This window comes from Acipenser ruthenus, chromosome 11 (assembly GCF_902713425.1).
Source record: "Acipenser ruthenus chromosome 11, fAciRut3.2 maternal haplotype, whole genome shotgun sequence".
NCBI classification, from domain to species: domain Eukaryota; kingdom Metazoa; phylum Chordata; class Actinopteri; order Acipenseriformes; family Acipenseridae; genus Acipenser; species Acipenser ruthenus.
The window spans coordinates 43,239,993-43,258,336 of NC_081199.1; the positions used below are offsets into that span (position 1 = coordinate 43,239,993).

At 39.5% G+C, this 18,344-nt stretch overlaps 1 protein-coding gene across 1 annotated transcript in view; it reads left to right on the forward strand.

The window, feature by feature from the left end:
- LOC117427099 (parathyroid hormone 2 receptor-like) overlaps nt 1-17,987 on the forward strand; it is a 39,241-nt gene extending 21,254 nt beyond the window's left edge. The window contains exons 7-13 of the mRNA XM_034045470.2: nt 4,426-4,579; nt 5,448-5,508; nt 7,928-7,994; nt 10,599-10,693; nt 11,274-11,412; nt 14,679-14,720; nt 16,318-17,987. Coding sequence (XP_033901361.1) covers nt 4,426-4,579; nt 5,448-5,508; nt 7,928-7,994; nt 10,599-10,693; nt 11,274-11,412; nt 14,679-14,720; nt 16,318-16,707 — 948 coding nt within the window. The 3' untranslated portion in view covers nt 16,708-17,987. The remainder of the gene's footprint in view (nt 1-4,425; nt 4,580-5,447; nt 5,509-7,927; nt 7,995-10,598; nt 10,694-11,273; nt 11,413-14,678; nt 14,721-16,317) is intronic.
- The last annotated feature ends 357 nt before the right edge of the window (nt 17,988-18,344 follow it).

The window sequence follows — 18,344 nt, forward strand, 5'->3', positions numbered from 1 at the left end:
TAGCTGATTCTTGATTGGCATGAAATAGATTATATGTAGTTGTGGTTTACAGTCAGACAGATGGAATCTAGGAAGTCCTATTGTAAGATAAGCTTCATGTCTATATCTACTTCATCTCTGATCGTGTCAGATATGAACAACTCCATTTGAAATGAGCAAAGTTGAAAAAAAGCCAAAAGCTTTTGCCAAATGACAATGTCATCTTCCTGCGGGAGAATAATCTTTTATTAGCAATAGCCACTCCAATGCACTGCTTTAATGCAATTTTCCTTCCTTTTCTGCCTTTGTGGTATGATTGATCTTATCTACAAAACTGCTGCAGCAGTTTGCTACAGTAACTTGACTTGAGTAAATCATGTAAGATTATGTGAAGTGTAGAGAAGCATTCAGAACTCAGCCGATATGATTCTGAACATACTGCACTTAATTAAATGGATCAATTCACTAGACATGACAAAGTGTAGAACACATGCGTTACACACAGAGGGCTGGAACACATGCGTTACACACAGAGGGCTGGAACACATGCGTTACACACAGAGGGCTGGAACACATGCGTTACACACAGAGGGCTGGAACACATGCGTTACACACAGAGGGCTGGAACACATGCGTTACACACAGAGGGCTGGAACACATGCGTTACACACAGAGGGCTGGAACACATGCGTTACACACAGAGGGCTGGAACACATGCGTTACACACAGAGGGCTGGAACACATGCGTTACACACAGAGGGCTGGAACACATACGTTACACACAGAGGGCTGGAACACATGCGTTACACACAGAGGGCTGGAACACATGCGTTACACACAGAGGGCTGGAACACATGCGTTACACACAGAGGGCTGGAACACATGCGTTACACACAGAGGGCTGGAACACATGCGTTACACACAGAGGGCTGGAACACATGCGTTACACACAGAGGACTGGAACACATGCGTTACACACAGAGGGCTGGAACACATGCGTTACACACAGAGGACTGGAACACATGCGTTACACACAGAGGGCTGGATGTATAAAAGTGTTTTGTACCTCTTCCTTGTATCATTTAGGATATGGAGACACACAAAGACTGGTGTGTAGCGTTACTGATATTCTTCTGTAAGCTTTCCCTGCTGTCTAAATAATGTGTTTGTATGTCTTTTTTTTTTTTTTTTTTTTTTTTTTCTTTTTTACAGGAGCAAGAAATTACCAAGTCTCAAAAACACACTCCACATGCGCAGGAAATGTGAACTCCATTGACATTCTAATGATAGACAAACACATGCAGGGCATAGGCCTATCTAGTGCCCGTGTATTACCATGGAACTAAACTTCAGCTAAGGGTTCATTGCATATGAATGAAATACTTATTTATGATACTAAAAATAAAGCATTCCCAAGCTTTCATCTGTTCATATCTTCTTCATATGTAGTCCAATAATTTGCGCTTGATTCCAGGTTTATTACTTTATTCCTGATGTTACTTCCAGGTCACAGATTTTGTTGATTTGTATTTATTTTTAATTTTTTTTTACAATGTGGTGCTTTGCAGATCATTAAAACTAACTGACCTGCTGTACGCGTTACTTATTTGCACATGTGCACGTGCAGGTCTATACATGTAGCAGACATGTATTAGTGTATGTGTTGGCTATTCTTCCCCAGCAACTAACAACGAAGGTGTTAAGACAGCAGAAACTGCTATGCTTAATGCTTCTGTGGCCGAGATTCCTGTCACCAGGCAGTAACAAAGACAGACGAGAGTATTTAAAACCTCTAATATGTTTGGACAGTTGCATGACTCTTAAAATGCATTTCCGGTGTTTGGACAGACATGGAGGTAGGGTGACCGATACTGGGGGTTTTGTCCCGTGTCCCGATGAGGTACTGATATTTAGAGTAAACGCTGAAAATCCAGGTGTAAAATGTGACATTTTTATTTTCTCGTTAGGAAATTTTGTATATGTTGCTGCTGTACTGTCTTGCGGTGCAACAACATACTCTACTGGTTTAGGGCGTGTTGGTTTAGTGAGTTTTTTGCATTGCATCTATGCAGCTATGCAATCACGTTAACCTGTAGTCATGTGTTTTTCTTGGTGCGTGCGCCTGGGCGTCCGGTTTTGCTGGCGAAATGTCATGATGGCTGGTGTTGTTGACGATCCTGTCACTAAAAAGCAAAAAAAGACACAGTGGGAAAAAAATGGATTCAATCATATGCCGATGGTCAAATCATCCAATTAAGATTAGGATTATAATTAGGATTTCACAGACATTTCGCAGACATTAAACATTAAATACACCTAAGATTTTAGAGCACTAGAAAAGCCTAAAAATAGTGGTACTTGCTTCCTTACTAAAACAGAGTGCTGTCATTTGTTAAACGGCAAGCATGCAACATCTCCCAACAGTTGCTGCCGACATTCTCTGTCTGGTGTGGATTTGCCCATACATTGAGACTGCACATCTGCATACACTGAATTGGTTGGAAATGTAAGGCAAAGCTTTGCCAAGTTATGCAGATGTGGAAATCAATTAGAAACAGTCCCAAAACTCGGCTACCCAAGGCATTTGGCATTCTTTAATAAAGTCCATATATGCAGCACGTTCATTGTCATGTTATTTGTCCCATCCAGGAATTTAGTTTATCAGTACCGAGTCAAAAAAAAAGAAAACATGCCTATTCGAGTCTAAAATTCTAACTGTGTTTAAAAAGTAGTGCTGATTTAACATGGGTACAACCAACACAGGAATACTTTTTTGTCTGCTGAAAGCTGTTGTTTGCTTTACGTTCTGTTCAGCAGCCTCTGTAGTAGCCTTTTGTTTAGTGTGTGATTCTGAAGTTCTAGCGATCGATCATATTTTCTTTAAGTCACATTACAAGATGTGCAAAACAATTACCTCCATCTGCATGTACAGTTTCTTTGGGCAATGACACGATCGTTAGCCAAAATATACTTTGCTTGTTTTTCTTTGTCATCCATTTTTGGTATTTTACGTCTAATGCTGAAAACCAGATTTTAGCAACCTGAATCAAAAGAATGCAGCACTGACTTTGTCCCACCTGCTACGCACAGTAAGGCAGGTCACAGAAAAGCCAGTACAGACGTACTGATAGGCTGATTAAAACATCATTGTCATCTGAACAGTAAACAAGAAAGTTAACCGCTTTGGAGTATTTTTTTTTAAATTACATTTCTCTAAGTTTTTGTTTTTGCCTAAGTGCAATGCACACAGGAAGGCAAAGGAATAAAAAAAAGCCTATCTACAGAAGAAAGATACGTAGTTTGCGTCGCTTGCGTTGTGCAGTAGTTCACAAGGTTTCTTTCCTCCCCCACCAACTGAAAGTGTCCCGATTTTTCACTCTTGCTATCTGGTGACCCTACATGGAGGTGTCCTGCAATAGTTCCCTGATATTTGTGGCTGGCTGTGTTTGCAATAATATAGCAATTCAATGGATGATTATATGTGCAGCTGAGGATGATATTACTGTAAAGAGATTTTAATGGATCTATTATTTTCTTAAACATCAGCAAGTGTACTTTCCTCAGAAGATGAGCTGATATGCCCTTATAAAAGTTCCCCACAGTAAAAGCCTAACAAAGTGTAATAAAGCATAGTGTAAGCATTGTAAAGACCAGTGAGGTTCGGTAAAGCATACTGTATTAATAAACATGATAAACCATAGTTAACTATGTTAAACACATAGTACTGCCATGGGAAACGCATGGGAAAACTGGAACAATAGTGGAATAATACCTGGCTAAACTTTTATAAGTGTAACACAAGGGCAGCAGCATTTTGCAGTAGCTGAAGATTAAAAATAAACCAGCTAGGAAGATCACAAATAGAGCAGGGTTACAGGGTTCGGGTTTAATAGCGTTTTCATTCTGCAGATCTCAAAGATAATCTATAGAGTTCCTTTAAGGTCTTTTTATTTTGTTGGGGTATTTTCAAGGTGCAGTACTTTAGAAAAATGCTGCAGTGCTCCCTCTTTGTAATTGTATAGTCGAGACCCATAGTTACAAGACTGTGCCATTTTCCTTCTGCATTATAACAAGAATGAAAGTGCTGGTGGAATGGCATTACGGGGCTTGGGAGAACCACGACCATGCCGTGGTACAGCTGCTTCCACGGTCTAAAGCAGGGGTGCACAATTCCGGTCCTGGAGGGCCGGTGTCCCTCCTGGCTTTTGTTCCAACCTTGCCCTAAATTACTTAATTGGACCAATTATTACCAATTATTGGTCTAATTAAGTAATTTAGAGCACAGTTGGAACAAAAGCCAGGAGGGATCCGGCCCTCCAGGACCGGAATTGTGCACCCCTGGTCTAAAGGGAGCACTACAGAGTGAAACCTGAATTAAAACAGCCACCAGAGGGACTGAAAATGTATGTCTGCATATTTTATTCAGGGCTGTTTGTATGTTGGCAGATTGGGTGCAAGATTACAGTCCTGCTTTTTATCTACTTCCTTGCTACCAACTACTACTGGATACTGGTGGAGGGACTCTACCTTCACAGTCTCATCTTCATGGCTTTCCTTTCAGACACTGAGTACCTATGGGGATTCACTTTGATTGGATGGGGTAAGCCTGGTTTGCCTTCAAATAAATCTAGCACCATTGACTTTAAGCAAATCTATCATGAAACTACCGTACATGCAACTACATGAAGTGTTTCTAATTACTGTGTATTTACACAGTAGTTACTTAGTAAATACATGTATATTTATTATACATAGTTACAATGTACTTAATGTGTAAATATTCTTGCACATTCTAGCCTTATCCCTATCTCTAACCCTTTTCTGATACAATCATATACTTACATATATCGTGCAGAAAAATGTACACATTGTAGCTATGCCTAATAACATTGTAATGATGTGCAAGTATACATGTATGTACTAAGTAACTACTATGTAACTACACAGTAATTAGAGACAGAATGTAAAGTGTTACCAAAAATAATGCTTTCCAACTAAACTTGTCTCTTGCGTATCATGGTTGTGGGTGCGTTAAGGAAGTGAGCCGCTCAGAGCAGAGCATACAGAGCAGATTTCATCGGTGATCTGAGTGAACAGAAGCATTCTTGCTGTGAGCTGCTCAGTTGCTTAATGTACCCAGTATAATTGTTTTCACACCATGTGGTTGGGGTTGAATGTCTTGCTTTCCATATGGAATTTGATAACCCACGCTCATTTTAAGATGAATGTATATGTATATATATATTTTTTAACTTTCAAGGTTCAACAGCTTTCTTGTTTGCATAAGGAGTTTCATGCACGGTAAAGTGAAATAATGCTTTTTAAACAAGTGGTCAAATCAAACTGGAGAATGATATGTTTCCAGCTGGCTGGCGCTGTTGCTAGAGGCATGTTTTATGCTGGATTTGTACATGTTGGATGATTTCAAGCTTTGTGAAGCCCTGACTAGTCTTTCATTTTCACTGCAGGAGTTCCAGCTCTGTTCGTGGCAGCATGGGCAGTCGTCAGGGCAACGGTGGCTGATGCACGGTGCGGGTTGAAGGAGCTCCTTTTCTACTTCACTGATAGTCGCATGTTCATTAACATATTGCAGGTCATATGCATTGTACTCGACCAAGGGCCCTTGTAATACACCAAGCTTCTCTCCAGCATTTTCTTATTTTAATGACAATCAGGACAGATCTTGAGAATGCCACTTTCCTTATGCAGGCGTGACAGTCAGCTCTGTTTGAATGTGAGCAAGCTGAACTCATTTCTAAAAGTTTAGCTGAATTCAATTCCTATGCCTTTACAAATGTGTATTCTGCTTGCCAGCTTGGACTAAAGATGGTGTTGCATTTCAGTTTTCAAAACAAATCACCCAAACAGAGCTGCTAAAGGCAAATCAGACAGAACTATATTCACTTTTCAGACTAATGGGTTTTTCGGATGGTTAATCGTAATTCTAAGGTAAAACTATTTAAAAAAAAAAAAAGAAGTTGTGATTTTAGATGTTCCAATTTTTCAACATACCAGAAGTGAAGTATCACAGTTCAATGCTCATATGCAGAATTGCAATGCGTCTTTATGGCTGTCCTTTCTTGTCCCATATCACGCTAGAAACATATTGGGCTGAAGCATCATTAGATCCCATTTTCAATGGAAAGCTGCTGGAGAGTTAGTTAGACTAGCAATGAGGATGGTGGTAAAGCAGGTGGCACAGCATACTGGCTTCTCCTTCAATAGCATTGGTTAAGAAAAATACGAATAAAATAAATACCTTAATCGGTTGCTGTCATCTGTCTTTGATCATACCATATTCCAGTGACACTTGTCAAGAAATGACCAGTTATCATTTTGGTATATTCAGTAACATCACTAAGATTTGTCAACAAGTCACAGTACACTACAGCTGTGCCTGCCTCTGGAATCTGCTCAGTGATACACTTGCAAACCCATTTGTTACAATGAACAATTCCACTATGTCAAAGTAGCTTGGAAGTTATCTATAGAGATGTTATACACCTTACATGAAGTGTCTCTAATGACTGTGTATTTACATAGCAGTTACTTGGTAGATACATGTTGTTATGTATAATTACAATGCACTTAATGTGTAATTTTTTTGCATGAGATAGCTATAACCCTAACCCTATCCCTTAGCCTAAGTGCATTGTAACTTGGCATGACAGCATTGTAATTATGTGTAAGTACACATTTCTTAGCAGACAATGTAAATACACGGTACTTAAAGCACTTGATGTAAGGTGTTACTCGATGCAGATGGTATACACTTAACAGCTGTGTAACATTCAGAGCATCTCATCCCCACCTCTGCACATACTGTGATGATAGAATTTTAAACAAGCTGCAGGTCTCAGCTCTCAGTTCTCACATTCCCTAGATGAAAGACACATTATAGTAAAGTGTAATTGATTTTTTAATGGGGGAAAAAACTGTGAAGCTGTAAACAGTCGTAGGTTACCATCGAAGAACAAGCAAGTTAATTAGAAAATCAAAGAATTAAAAAAAGTGCTAAACCCCCGCAAAGAAGACAATTTTAAACGCTAATGCTTGTTTAGTCAGCAGAGATCAAAGAATGTGAGTGTGTGTGTGTGTGTGCGTGTATGTGCGCGTGCGCGTGCGTGTGCGTGTGTGTGTGTGTGCCGGTGGGCCTGCTCATAACACATGGTTCTTTATGCCTCATGTTGAATAGCATCAAAGAGGACACAATCAAGTTGGCTGTGCTTTACCTGCAGGGTATTGTGGATCGTTAATCAATGCATAAGCAGAAGTGCAACATGATTTAAAAGGGATGATTACTGACTCAGGATTTCCCAGTGGAGCTGGATGGATAAGGTGGTAACTGGTATTGGTAAAATATGAGGCTGCTTTATAGGGCTGGTTTTTCCAGTTACCCTTATTAAGTTTCATTATATTTCCCCTTCTTTCCAGTTAAATATCCCAGTTTGAGAGACATGCAATATGAGAACAAATGTAATTGAAGTACTCAAAGTGTATTTCGAATAAGTGTGATTGTTGCAGATTTGTTTAACCTAATTTAATCATTATGGGACAGGGAAAGTGTGGAATCAATCTGCTCTATCCACTGAGATTTAACCCAGCACTTATTTAAATACTGTTTGTAGTAAGTCTAAATAAATAACATCTTCAGTCTTAAGCTGAAGGAACACAAAGGCACTTTTTCAGGAACAGTGGCTTGAAACCTGCTTCCAGGAGACCAATATTAACAAAATGAACAGCAATGTGTTGATTATATTACTGGGACTGGTAATCCATCAAAAACCATTAGCCTTTAAATTTAATTATACTTAAATACTGTTGTTTTGTAATGGAGTTTTATGTTCACATTACTGTGGATGTGAAGGTTACTAAATGGATGTCTGAATACTCCTCACACTTAAGTCAGTGTAATTGAATTGTATTTAAGATGTACTCATTTCTACAGATGCTGGGAACTAAGTGCTGGCAACCTGAAATGGATTTACCAAGCTCCAATCCTGACAGCTATTGGGGTAAGTATTTACCAAGCTCCAATCCTGATAGCTATCGGGTAAGTATGTACCAAGCTCCAATCCTGATAGCTATTGGGGTAAGTATTTACCAAGCTCCAATCCTGATAGCTATTGGGGCAAGTATTTACCAAGCTCCAATCCTGATGGTAATGGGGTAGGCATAACAAAGAGCCTTCCGTTTAAACTGTAATGTTACAAGGTTCTTTATCGGCTCAGCGCATTCTTTTCGACGTACCACACTGACTGCAATTTAATGAAGTTACTTATATTTTAACATTAAATTCTTAAACTCAGTGAACATGTTAAAACTTCAATATAAAGCCATACAGACGAATAAAATAAGGACATGCATTAATAAGTTATAAAACTGTTTAATATTAAAGGCACCTTTTTTTAGCAGTTGCCTCTGACGATGGTTCCAGTTGGATTTGTAGCAGGACTGGGGTGTTTACGCTTCAACCTGTGTAGCTTCAAATCCTCCTTATTCGTACTATTTTGGCTGCAAAGACAGCAGGGGTAATGTTTGTTGGGTTGGTTTTTCTTGTGTACAGTTTCCTAGTAACTGAAGACCTTGTATTCTGGGAGATGTAGTTGTTAGTGGAAGTTTTAGGGGAGGGAGACAAGCTGTGCAGCAAAATTGCTATGCATATTTTTACGCATTCAATTTAAATTTAGTGCGTATTACAGATTTTTTTAATGAGTAAAAACGCAGATATGCAGCTTATCTGGACTGCTGGGATAAGGTTTAGGGTTAGGGTTATATTGTGCAAAAAATATTTACACATTAAGTACATTGTAACTATGCATAATGACATTGTAATTCTATTTACTAAGTAACTACTATGCAAATACACAGTATTTATAGACACTTCATGTAGTGTCACCATTAATATTTATTTGGGGTGGTACTTGATAAGATAAATGTACTACAGGTGAATTGGGGTATAGGTATTCTATTCAGGTAAAGAATGGAGCAAGAGGAAGAGCTTGATGAAGCTGGAAAAATGAGTCTCAGTCTTTTGCAGAAGAGGAAGGCAAGGTTAACAAAAAACAAAAAACATCAAGACAGCTTTACAAAAGCCCAGCTGTGAAAAGTGGTCTAATTTACACACAGGACACTGATAAAAAGAAAATCAACGTGTACAACAATGTGAGACCCTGGTATCACTAAAGGGAAATATACATCTATATACAACAGGCTGTGTGGTCCAGTGGTTAAAGAAAAGGGCTTGCAACCAGGAGGTCCACAGTTCCAATCCCAACTGACTCTGTGTGACCCTGAGCAAGTCACTTAACCTCCTTGTGCTCCGTCTTTCGGGTGAGACGTAATTGTAAGTGATAGTTCACACACCCTAGCCTCTGTAAGTCGCCTTGGATAAAGGTGTCTTCTAAATAAACAAATACCAATAATAATAACAGAGGCAGACAGAATGATGAATCAGACAGAAGAGCACATGGAATCTTTATTATTCTTGTTATTTATTTCTGCCAGCCTCTGGAAGGTTCATTAACATCTGGTATTAATTCAATGGATCTACATGATAGGATTAGGTTTCACCTTTCTGTGCTGAGCATTGAGGTTTAAAATGGTTCTTTTTACACAAAACACTGGCGTGCACTAGCCTGCAGGGATGTAATGGAAAATACAATGTTAGAAAAGACTTGGAAAGCTTCCAGTGCTTCCTCAGTTTTTCCTCTGTGTGAAATGCACAGCATTTATAAATAAAACGGTGCACTGGCAATTGAGGTTTTTGAATCATTTTTAATGTGTTATTATTATTTATTTTGTTACTTAAAAATTGCAGCTTTATGTTAGTGCAACAAGCTGTCAAAGGCCATGTTTGCAAAATTCATTTTTAGAGTCATCAGAATATATAATTGCTGGCTTATAAAAATGCAAAGCCTACATTAATTTGGGTCTGATAATTAATTGTGGCTTTTCACAAATAACTCATCACAGCAATCATCTGATGTCAGGAAGATAAGGTTGACCGTGCTTCCTGGTTATATTGGCTATTAAAAACAAAACTTTTTACCCTTTGGAATCATTTTAATAATAATAATAATAATAATAATAATAATAATAATAATAATAATAATAATAATAATAATAATAATATGGACATTGCTGTGTCATCTTTCAACAGTAGAAATAGGCAATGTAATATAAACAGCAGCTAAATCATGTAGTATAAACAGCAGTTAAATTCTTGTATTCTGCTATCAATAGCACATCATCTAGTTTGGTGTATTGATCCATTTGAAAAAACTCACACAGGGGGCTGTCTAATCTCACAGGGCTGTTACCTCACGATATCCTAAGAGGCAAAAAAAGATTTATAGTGGAGAGCAACAGCAGTACCACTGACAAGAGTTCCCAGTGTATAACTGGTCTGCAGAACACTCTGACTGTGTGAGTGACCAGTGTTTCTAACTGACGAGCATTCTCAGCGTGGAACTGGTCTGCAGAACACTGTGACTGTGTGAGTGACCAGTCTTTCTAACTGACGAGAGTTCCCAGCGTGGAACTGGTCTGCAGAACACTGTGACTGTGTGAGTGACCAAGGTTTCTTCTTTGTTTTTTTTTTGTTTGTTTTTTTTTAGCTGAATTTCATCTTGTTTCTGAACATTGTTCGGGTTCTGGCCACAAAAATACGGGAAACAAATGCTGGAAGATACGACACGAGGAAACAGTACAGGTAACACTTTCCATGATTCATGTATATGTAAGTAGACCATTGTATCAGAAAAGGGTCAAGATTAGGATTAGAGTTAGAGTTATATCGTGCAAAAAAGATTTACACATCAAGTACATTGTAACTATGCATAATAACATTGTAACGATGTGTAAGTACACATGGATTTACTAAGTAACTGCTATGTAAATACACAGTAATTAGAGACACTTCATGGAAAGTGTTATCGCTGAAGAAGATTTAATTTGATACAAAATCTTCTGTATATTTTTTCTTAACATCCATAGATTTTGCTGACCATGATTTTATATAAGTAAAAATAATATAGCAGAGTATAAATATATTTATGAGCTTCAATAAAGGACACGTTTCTCAATAATTAAGAACAAAGAGGGACTGTGCATTATTGCATTTGGCATGTTGTTTTTTAAATGCAATAAATGATAACTGAGGTTGTGTTAAACATTGGGGAAAAAAAAAAATCTGGAACCGATACCGATACCAGCACGAATAGACTTGTGTTTCTTTAGAAAACGTGTGTGCCTGTTAATAACACTGGTGTCTTATCTCTCCCTTACCGCAGGAAGCTCGCGAAATCAACACTTGTCCTGGTGCTGGTGTTTGGGGTGCACTATATTGTCTTTGTGGGAATGCCACACACTTTCAATGGGATGGGATGGGAGGTGCGGATGTACTGTGAGCTTTTCTTCAACTCCTTTCAGGTAACATATAGTACAAGTACGTGTGATCAGTGGTACAATTAACCAATCAATCAATCAATCAATCAATCAATCAATCAATCAAAACCTTTATTTATCCAGACGAGTCAATTGAGAGCGACTTCTCATTTCCAATGACGACCTGGCAAGAGGCTCCCACCACCACATCCAACAACATCACACACAATCACTAAGCACTTACAAAGAGCAGTGCGCAACTTAGCAAGAGGCTCACACCACCACAGCAAACAGCATCACACACAATCACTAAGCACTTACAAAGAGCAGTGTGCAACTTAGCAAGAGGCTCACACCACCACAGCAAACAGCATCACACACAATCACTAAGCACTTACAAAGAGCAGTGTGCAACTTAGCAAGAGGCTCACACCACCACAGCAAACAGCATCACACACAATCACTAAGCACTTACAAAGAGCAGTGCGCAACTTAGCAAGAGGCTCACACCACCACAGCAAACAGCATCACACACAATCACTAAGCACTTACAAAGAGCAGTGTGCAACTTAGCAAGAGGCTCACACCACCACAGCAAACAGCATCACACACAATCACTAAGCACTTACAAAGAGCAGTGCGCAACTTAGTAAGAGGCTCACACCACCACAGCAAACAGCATCACACACAATCACTAAGCACTTACAAAGAGCAGTGTACAACTTAGCAAGAGGCTCACACCACCACAGCAAACAGCATCACACACAATCACTAAGCACTTACAAAGAGCAGTGTGCAACTTAGCAAGAGGCTCACACCACCACAGCAAACAGCATCACACACAATCACTAAGCACTTACAAAGAGCAGTGCGCAACTTAGTAAGAGGCTCACACCACCACAGCAAACAGCATCACACACAATCACTAAGCACTTACAAAGAGCAGTGTGCAACTTAGCAAGAGGCTCACACCACCACAGCAAACAGCATCACACACAATCACTAAGCACTTACAAAGAGCAGTGCGCAACTTAGCAAGAGGCTCACACCACCACAGCAAACAGCATCACACACAATCACTAAGCACTTACAAAGAGCAGTGTGCAACTTAGCAAGAGGCTCACACCACCACAGCAAACAGCATCACACACAATCACTAAGCACTTACAAAGAGCAGTGTGCAACTTAGCAAGAGGCGCACACCACCACAGCAAACAGCATCACACACAATCACTAAGCACTTACAAAGAGCAGTGTACAACTTAGCAAGAGGCTCCCACCACCACAGCAAACAGCATCACACACAATCACTAAGCACTTACAAAGAGCAGTGTGCAACTTAGCAAGAGGCTCACACCACCACAGCAAACAGCATCACACACAATCACTAAGCACTTACAAAGAGCAGTGCACAATGTGTCGACCCTACGGCTAAAATCAACCTCAGCTTGAACATTTTTACAGTCATATTTTGTAATGTCTGCCAGAGAAGCAGAGGTTAGTGCTGAGTGCCCCTCAGTTAATTATCGATTTCAGAACGTGGTTAATCTGTCTATCTGTCTGTCACATTCTACATGGTGAACACAATAACCGCCTTGAATTTCCCTGAATCTTCTTCACATGTTTGCCACTCCTACCCTCTTCTAGACCTTTCAGATTGTAATGGAGTATTACCCCAGTAACCGTTTTCTTGGTGCACATTATACCCTTCATATGTATGGATGTGCTTTGATTACGTTCACTGCCCTCAATGTTTCACAGTTTACTTTTAATTTGTATTGAGAGAGGACAGCATGTGTGAAAATTCAATTAGCTGTGTTTGGAACAGATGAGGCTGCCACTTTGAGCTCTTTAGTTTAATATAATTAAACCCTTTAATGCATTAGCTTTCCATCTTTTAAAAATCCACCTGGAATGTTTTGTGAAAGGGTAGCATCGCTGGCAAGGCTGGTCACTGGCAGCAGGGAGATTCAGAGACAGAAAGCTGCAGTGAAAGCACTAATGCACATGTTTATTATCCCACAAAATAAACTAAGACACAGGAACAGAGAGACAGAGTACAAAAACAAGGCACTAAAGGTTCCCAAGCTCCTCCTGTTCGGGCGGGGCAGTCGTCTTCACTGAACCCTCCCTCCAGGGGTTTCTTCCCTTTTATACCACGCGGCTGGGACTTGATTCACAATCACTTATTCAATCGGCTCAATTGGCTGTGTAACATTCAGTAAAACTTCATTATAAAATTAGATGTAACTAATATAAAATGTGAAATGTTCAGTTTTCTATGCCATAAACCTGTTTCATCAGTTGCATGTAAGCATGTAATTTTTATGTGACAGAATTTCATAATCCTTTATTGTTTTCTGCAGAGAGATTCCTCCCACATGCATGCACTGACATGGCACAATAGATAGCCCTTCATCTGTAAAATAATGAATGTTTGTCTTGGCAAACTTACAAAAAAGAAATGATCTGCCGATCTGCCCACATAAACAGTGTAGCCTTTGATGAAGCTGCCTGTGGCATATACAGTATACCTATATAATATATGTGTTTGTGACTCACTTAAAACACGCTGGATAAAATGATTAGGAAATGCTGGTCGTCCTGTACCTATTACACAAAATGCAATACCACTCCACTCTCGATTTTACATGGAATTTCATTCATACCCCATTGAGACCTCTGAAAATGTCAAGTTAAAAGCAAGCATGAAGATGATTCAAACGATAAATAACCATACTGTGCTGCTGCCACAGCTCTTGTGAATCCAATGGTGCTCTTTTCACTTCGTATCTTGTTGACCTTTATCTAGGCCTGCTCCTTCCCAACATTTATTTTTCAGGGGCTCACAAAATAAATCGCTCAGCTTTAAGATTATGGACTGTGGTTCTTCACTGGAACACAATGAAACCTGTTAATTATACAACGGGCTTCGCAACTTCCAGTTTCTTGATCCAAGTATCCAAAGTCCATAGGAAAGCATCAGGTATGACTGACACCTGTTTCATTAGCTATGATTTCCCCCAGCTTGGAAGTCTCTGCCCAGCACGTATGTGGGCAGCTGCTGGTCAGGAGCACAGAATACATTGAAAATGACCATATCAAGTAGCTAAGCCTCTGCATCCTGTTGCACAATTTATCCAGTTTCATGATGTTTCAATAAAGAACTGTAAATGAACATGCTACTCTAAAAGGTGAGTATTTTATTTTGTGAGCCCCTGAAAAACAAACGTGAATAAGGAGCAAGCCTACCAATAAAGTTGCCTGATATTAAAACAACCGTACGTAATGTATACCGCATTCTGTTTCAGGGTTTCTTTGTGTCCATTATCTATTGCTACTGCAACGGAGAGGTGAGTCATTTTCTTTTCAGTATTGAGCATCTCATGAATGCATGCTTCTGGACTTTGCCTTTTGACACTGTATTGAATATTAAGGGAATTGCGCTGAACATTCCTGCTCCAGTAATATTAGGGATGCACAGCAGACTCTCACTAAACCAAACCAGATCGCAATCTGCATCATACTAAATAAATGCCTGGTCTGCTCTTTTATATGTGTAATAAATGCATTGCTCTTTTGGACTGTGGTTGCGGTGTGTGAGGTTGCCGGTTCACACCCAGCCTCTGCCCTGTTACAAACGCACAGACAGCTGTAATAAATGCATGGCTCTTTTGGACTGTGGTTGCGGTGTGTGAGGTTGCCGGTTCACACCCAGCCTCTGCCCTGTTACAAACGCACAGACAGCTGTAATAAATGCATGGCTCTTTTGGACTGTGGTTGAGACGCTTGCTTGCGGTGTGTGAGGTTGCCGGTTCACACCCAGCCTCTGCCCTGTTACAAACGCACAGACAGCTGTAATAAATGCATGGCTCTTTTGGACTGTGGTTGCGGTGTGTGAGGTCGCCGGTTCACACCCAGCCTCTGCCCTGTTACAAACGCACAGACAGCTGTAATAAATGCATGGCTCTTTTGGACTGTGGTTGCGGTGTGTGAGGTTGCCGGTTCACACCCAGCCTCTGCCCTGTTACAAACGCACAGACAGCTGTAATTGTTTTGCAGAGTTATAATATTGTTTTGATGTTGAAGTTTGGTTTCTATCAGCTTTCACTTTGATAGTGTGTTTCATTTTACAGGTCATTTCAGAATGCCAGGGTTGAGATTAGCTTTATTAACTTGCAATACAATTGTCATTAACACTGATTATTGCTGGGGAAAAAAACACCAATTACAATACAGAAACAAATTTTAAAAAAAACACAGCTTGGGACTACTTACAAGCTATAGTTGTTTATTTCTGTTTTGTTTACTTTTTTTGCATTTTTCCTTTGTGAAACACATGGTGCTGATGATCTGAACACTTTGACACTGGCCCTTATTTTTCTTCTTGATTGATTGATTGGGGTCAGTGCATCCACACACTAGTATACTCAATACTCAGGTGATAGCAATTTATGCTGAATGGAATTAACAGTGGCATGTCAAGATCAGTCTAAAACAGTTTAAAAGCTAGTAGCGACAGAATACTCAGTAAGATGGCTAATAATAATAATAATAATAATAATAATAATAATAATAATAATAATAATAACAAACTAAAGAACCCTTTCATTAATCTTCTAAATATATCTATTGCAACCTAGACTTCCCCTTGTTCTCCTTATTCTATTTCCCTGCAGTGTTCTGCACCCCCTTTACAGTGATGCCTGGGGTCACATGAGCAGTCTGACCTTTACCCTTAGCCAGGGATACAACTGTAGACTGTGACAAACCTGCTGATGCTTTAAGATTGGGGTCTGTTCAATAGATATAAATGACATTAAAAAAAAAAACTATAATCCTACAAAAAAACCCCACCAAATATGCTGAAGAGACTTGTGTGCGCTGTCAGATGTTTTAAAATGCTGAGCCTCACTTTCGGTTAAATTATTATAATTAATTTTTCTCCAGGTTCAGACAGAAATCAAGAAGACATGGACCCGCTGGAACCTGGCGCTCGACTGGAAGAGGACCCCCCAGTTCAGCAGCTACCGCTACGGGTCTGTGCTCACCAACCTCAACAACAGCACCAGCAGCCAGTCCCAGCTCGCCCGTGCCTCCCGCACTGCTCTCTTCTCCAGCAGGGTGTACAGGAGCGGACCATCCAGAGCCATCAACAGCCACACCACCCTGCCTGGGTATGTGATCAGCAACTCGGACCCAGACAGCATGCCGCCCTCCATCCCGGAGGAGAGCGACGGGAACGAGGAGAAGCAAGTGGACGACATCTCCCTGAAGGAGCAGCTCCAGCCCACGATGATGAGCAGCAGCTGCGTGGAGGATGATGAAGCAGTGCTGTGAGGGCTTCTCCACGTCAGCCCACGGGGCTCTTTACTCTGTCTGAAACCCCTTCTCCGCTCTTTAGTGTCAGTTTGACCACTTTGGACTCAGTGGCTAATTGATCAATTTTTTTTTTTTTTTTAGAAATACGTTTGTTATCTAGTGAAAGCACAATCTCCAATCCAGCGTCTCAACAAAGCTTGTGTTGTGTGTAAGGGTTACCTGCGGTCCTGCTTTCAGAACTAATTAAGAATCATCAGGCTCTGGCTCCGGCTTCTCATTGTGGTGAATCAGTGTGCGCTTTTTCATTGGCTGCGAGCGTTAACCAGCCCAATTGCAAACTGTTTGTGATCCGGTGAATGCGTGCTGCAGTATCGACAAAAGGACATTTTGAAAAAACCGTCAGACATAGTAATGCTATAATAATGCTTCAGACTAGTTACGGCTGTGTTTGATATTTTCATGCTGGTACGCTAATCTGTACAAATTTTTTTATTGTACTGAACTTTCACACTATAATTCACCAGGGATATTACGGGGCATATGTTCCAATGGCACTTTTTGGGGAGTTGCAAATAAAAATAACAATATTTTAACTGAATGTTTGAAAGAAAAAGTTTTTAGAAATGCCAAATTAATTTGTATATTTTGATTTATTATTATTATTATTATTATTATTATTATTATTATTATTATTATTATTATTATTATTATTATTATTATTATTATTATTATTATTATTATTATTATTATTATTATTATTATTATTATTATTATTATTATTATTAGGGCGGCAGTGTGGAGTAGTGGTTAGGGCTCTGGACTCTTGACTGGAGGGTTGTGGGTTCAATCCCCAGTGGGGGACACTGCTGTTGTACCCTTGAGCAAGGTACTTTACCTAGATTGCTCCAGTAAAAAAAAAAAAACTGTATAAATGGGTAATTGTATGTAAAATAATGTGAAATAATGTATAATGTGATATCTTGTAACAATTGTAAGTCGCCCTGGATAAGGAAATAAATAAATAATAATATTAGTAGCAGTAGTAGTAGTAGTAGTAGTGGTAATGATAGTATCAATAGCAGTAGTAATGGTATGGATATTTGCATGTTGTGCTAACATGCCTGACTGTATATACCGGATCCTCTGTGAGGAAGCTTGTATGAAGGTAGTTTTAGCTTTGCCCCCGAGCCCCGTCTCCTCCTGTAAAATGCATTGCACTATTTGGGCCACATGTGTCAATGATTGTTTACTTGTAAAAAAAAAGAAAGAAAAAATATCTATACAATTATTAATAAATGTTTCCAGCCCATCTTTTTTCCTTGTTACTCAGTTCTGTATTTCTATTTAAATTCATGTGTCAATGTTTTCTGTGCAAATCAAAACTTTGGTTCAATGAGTACAACAACAGTGTATTTAAAATGTTTTTTTTTTTTAATAAAATGAGCAGAATGGAAGGTTTTATTTCACGCCTTGCAGCAGTAGGGAAATCAACTTTGAACTATCCAAAACAATTGTACGAGGAATTCAAGGTGTGAAAGGCTTGTGGCTTTTCTTCAGATGAGCTCTTCTCTTCCTGAAAGGATACAGAAAAATAAAGTGGTTTGCAATGAGAACACAGTGACTCAGAGCCAGGGTGCTTATCACCCTCTCGGAAT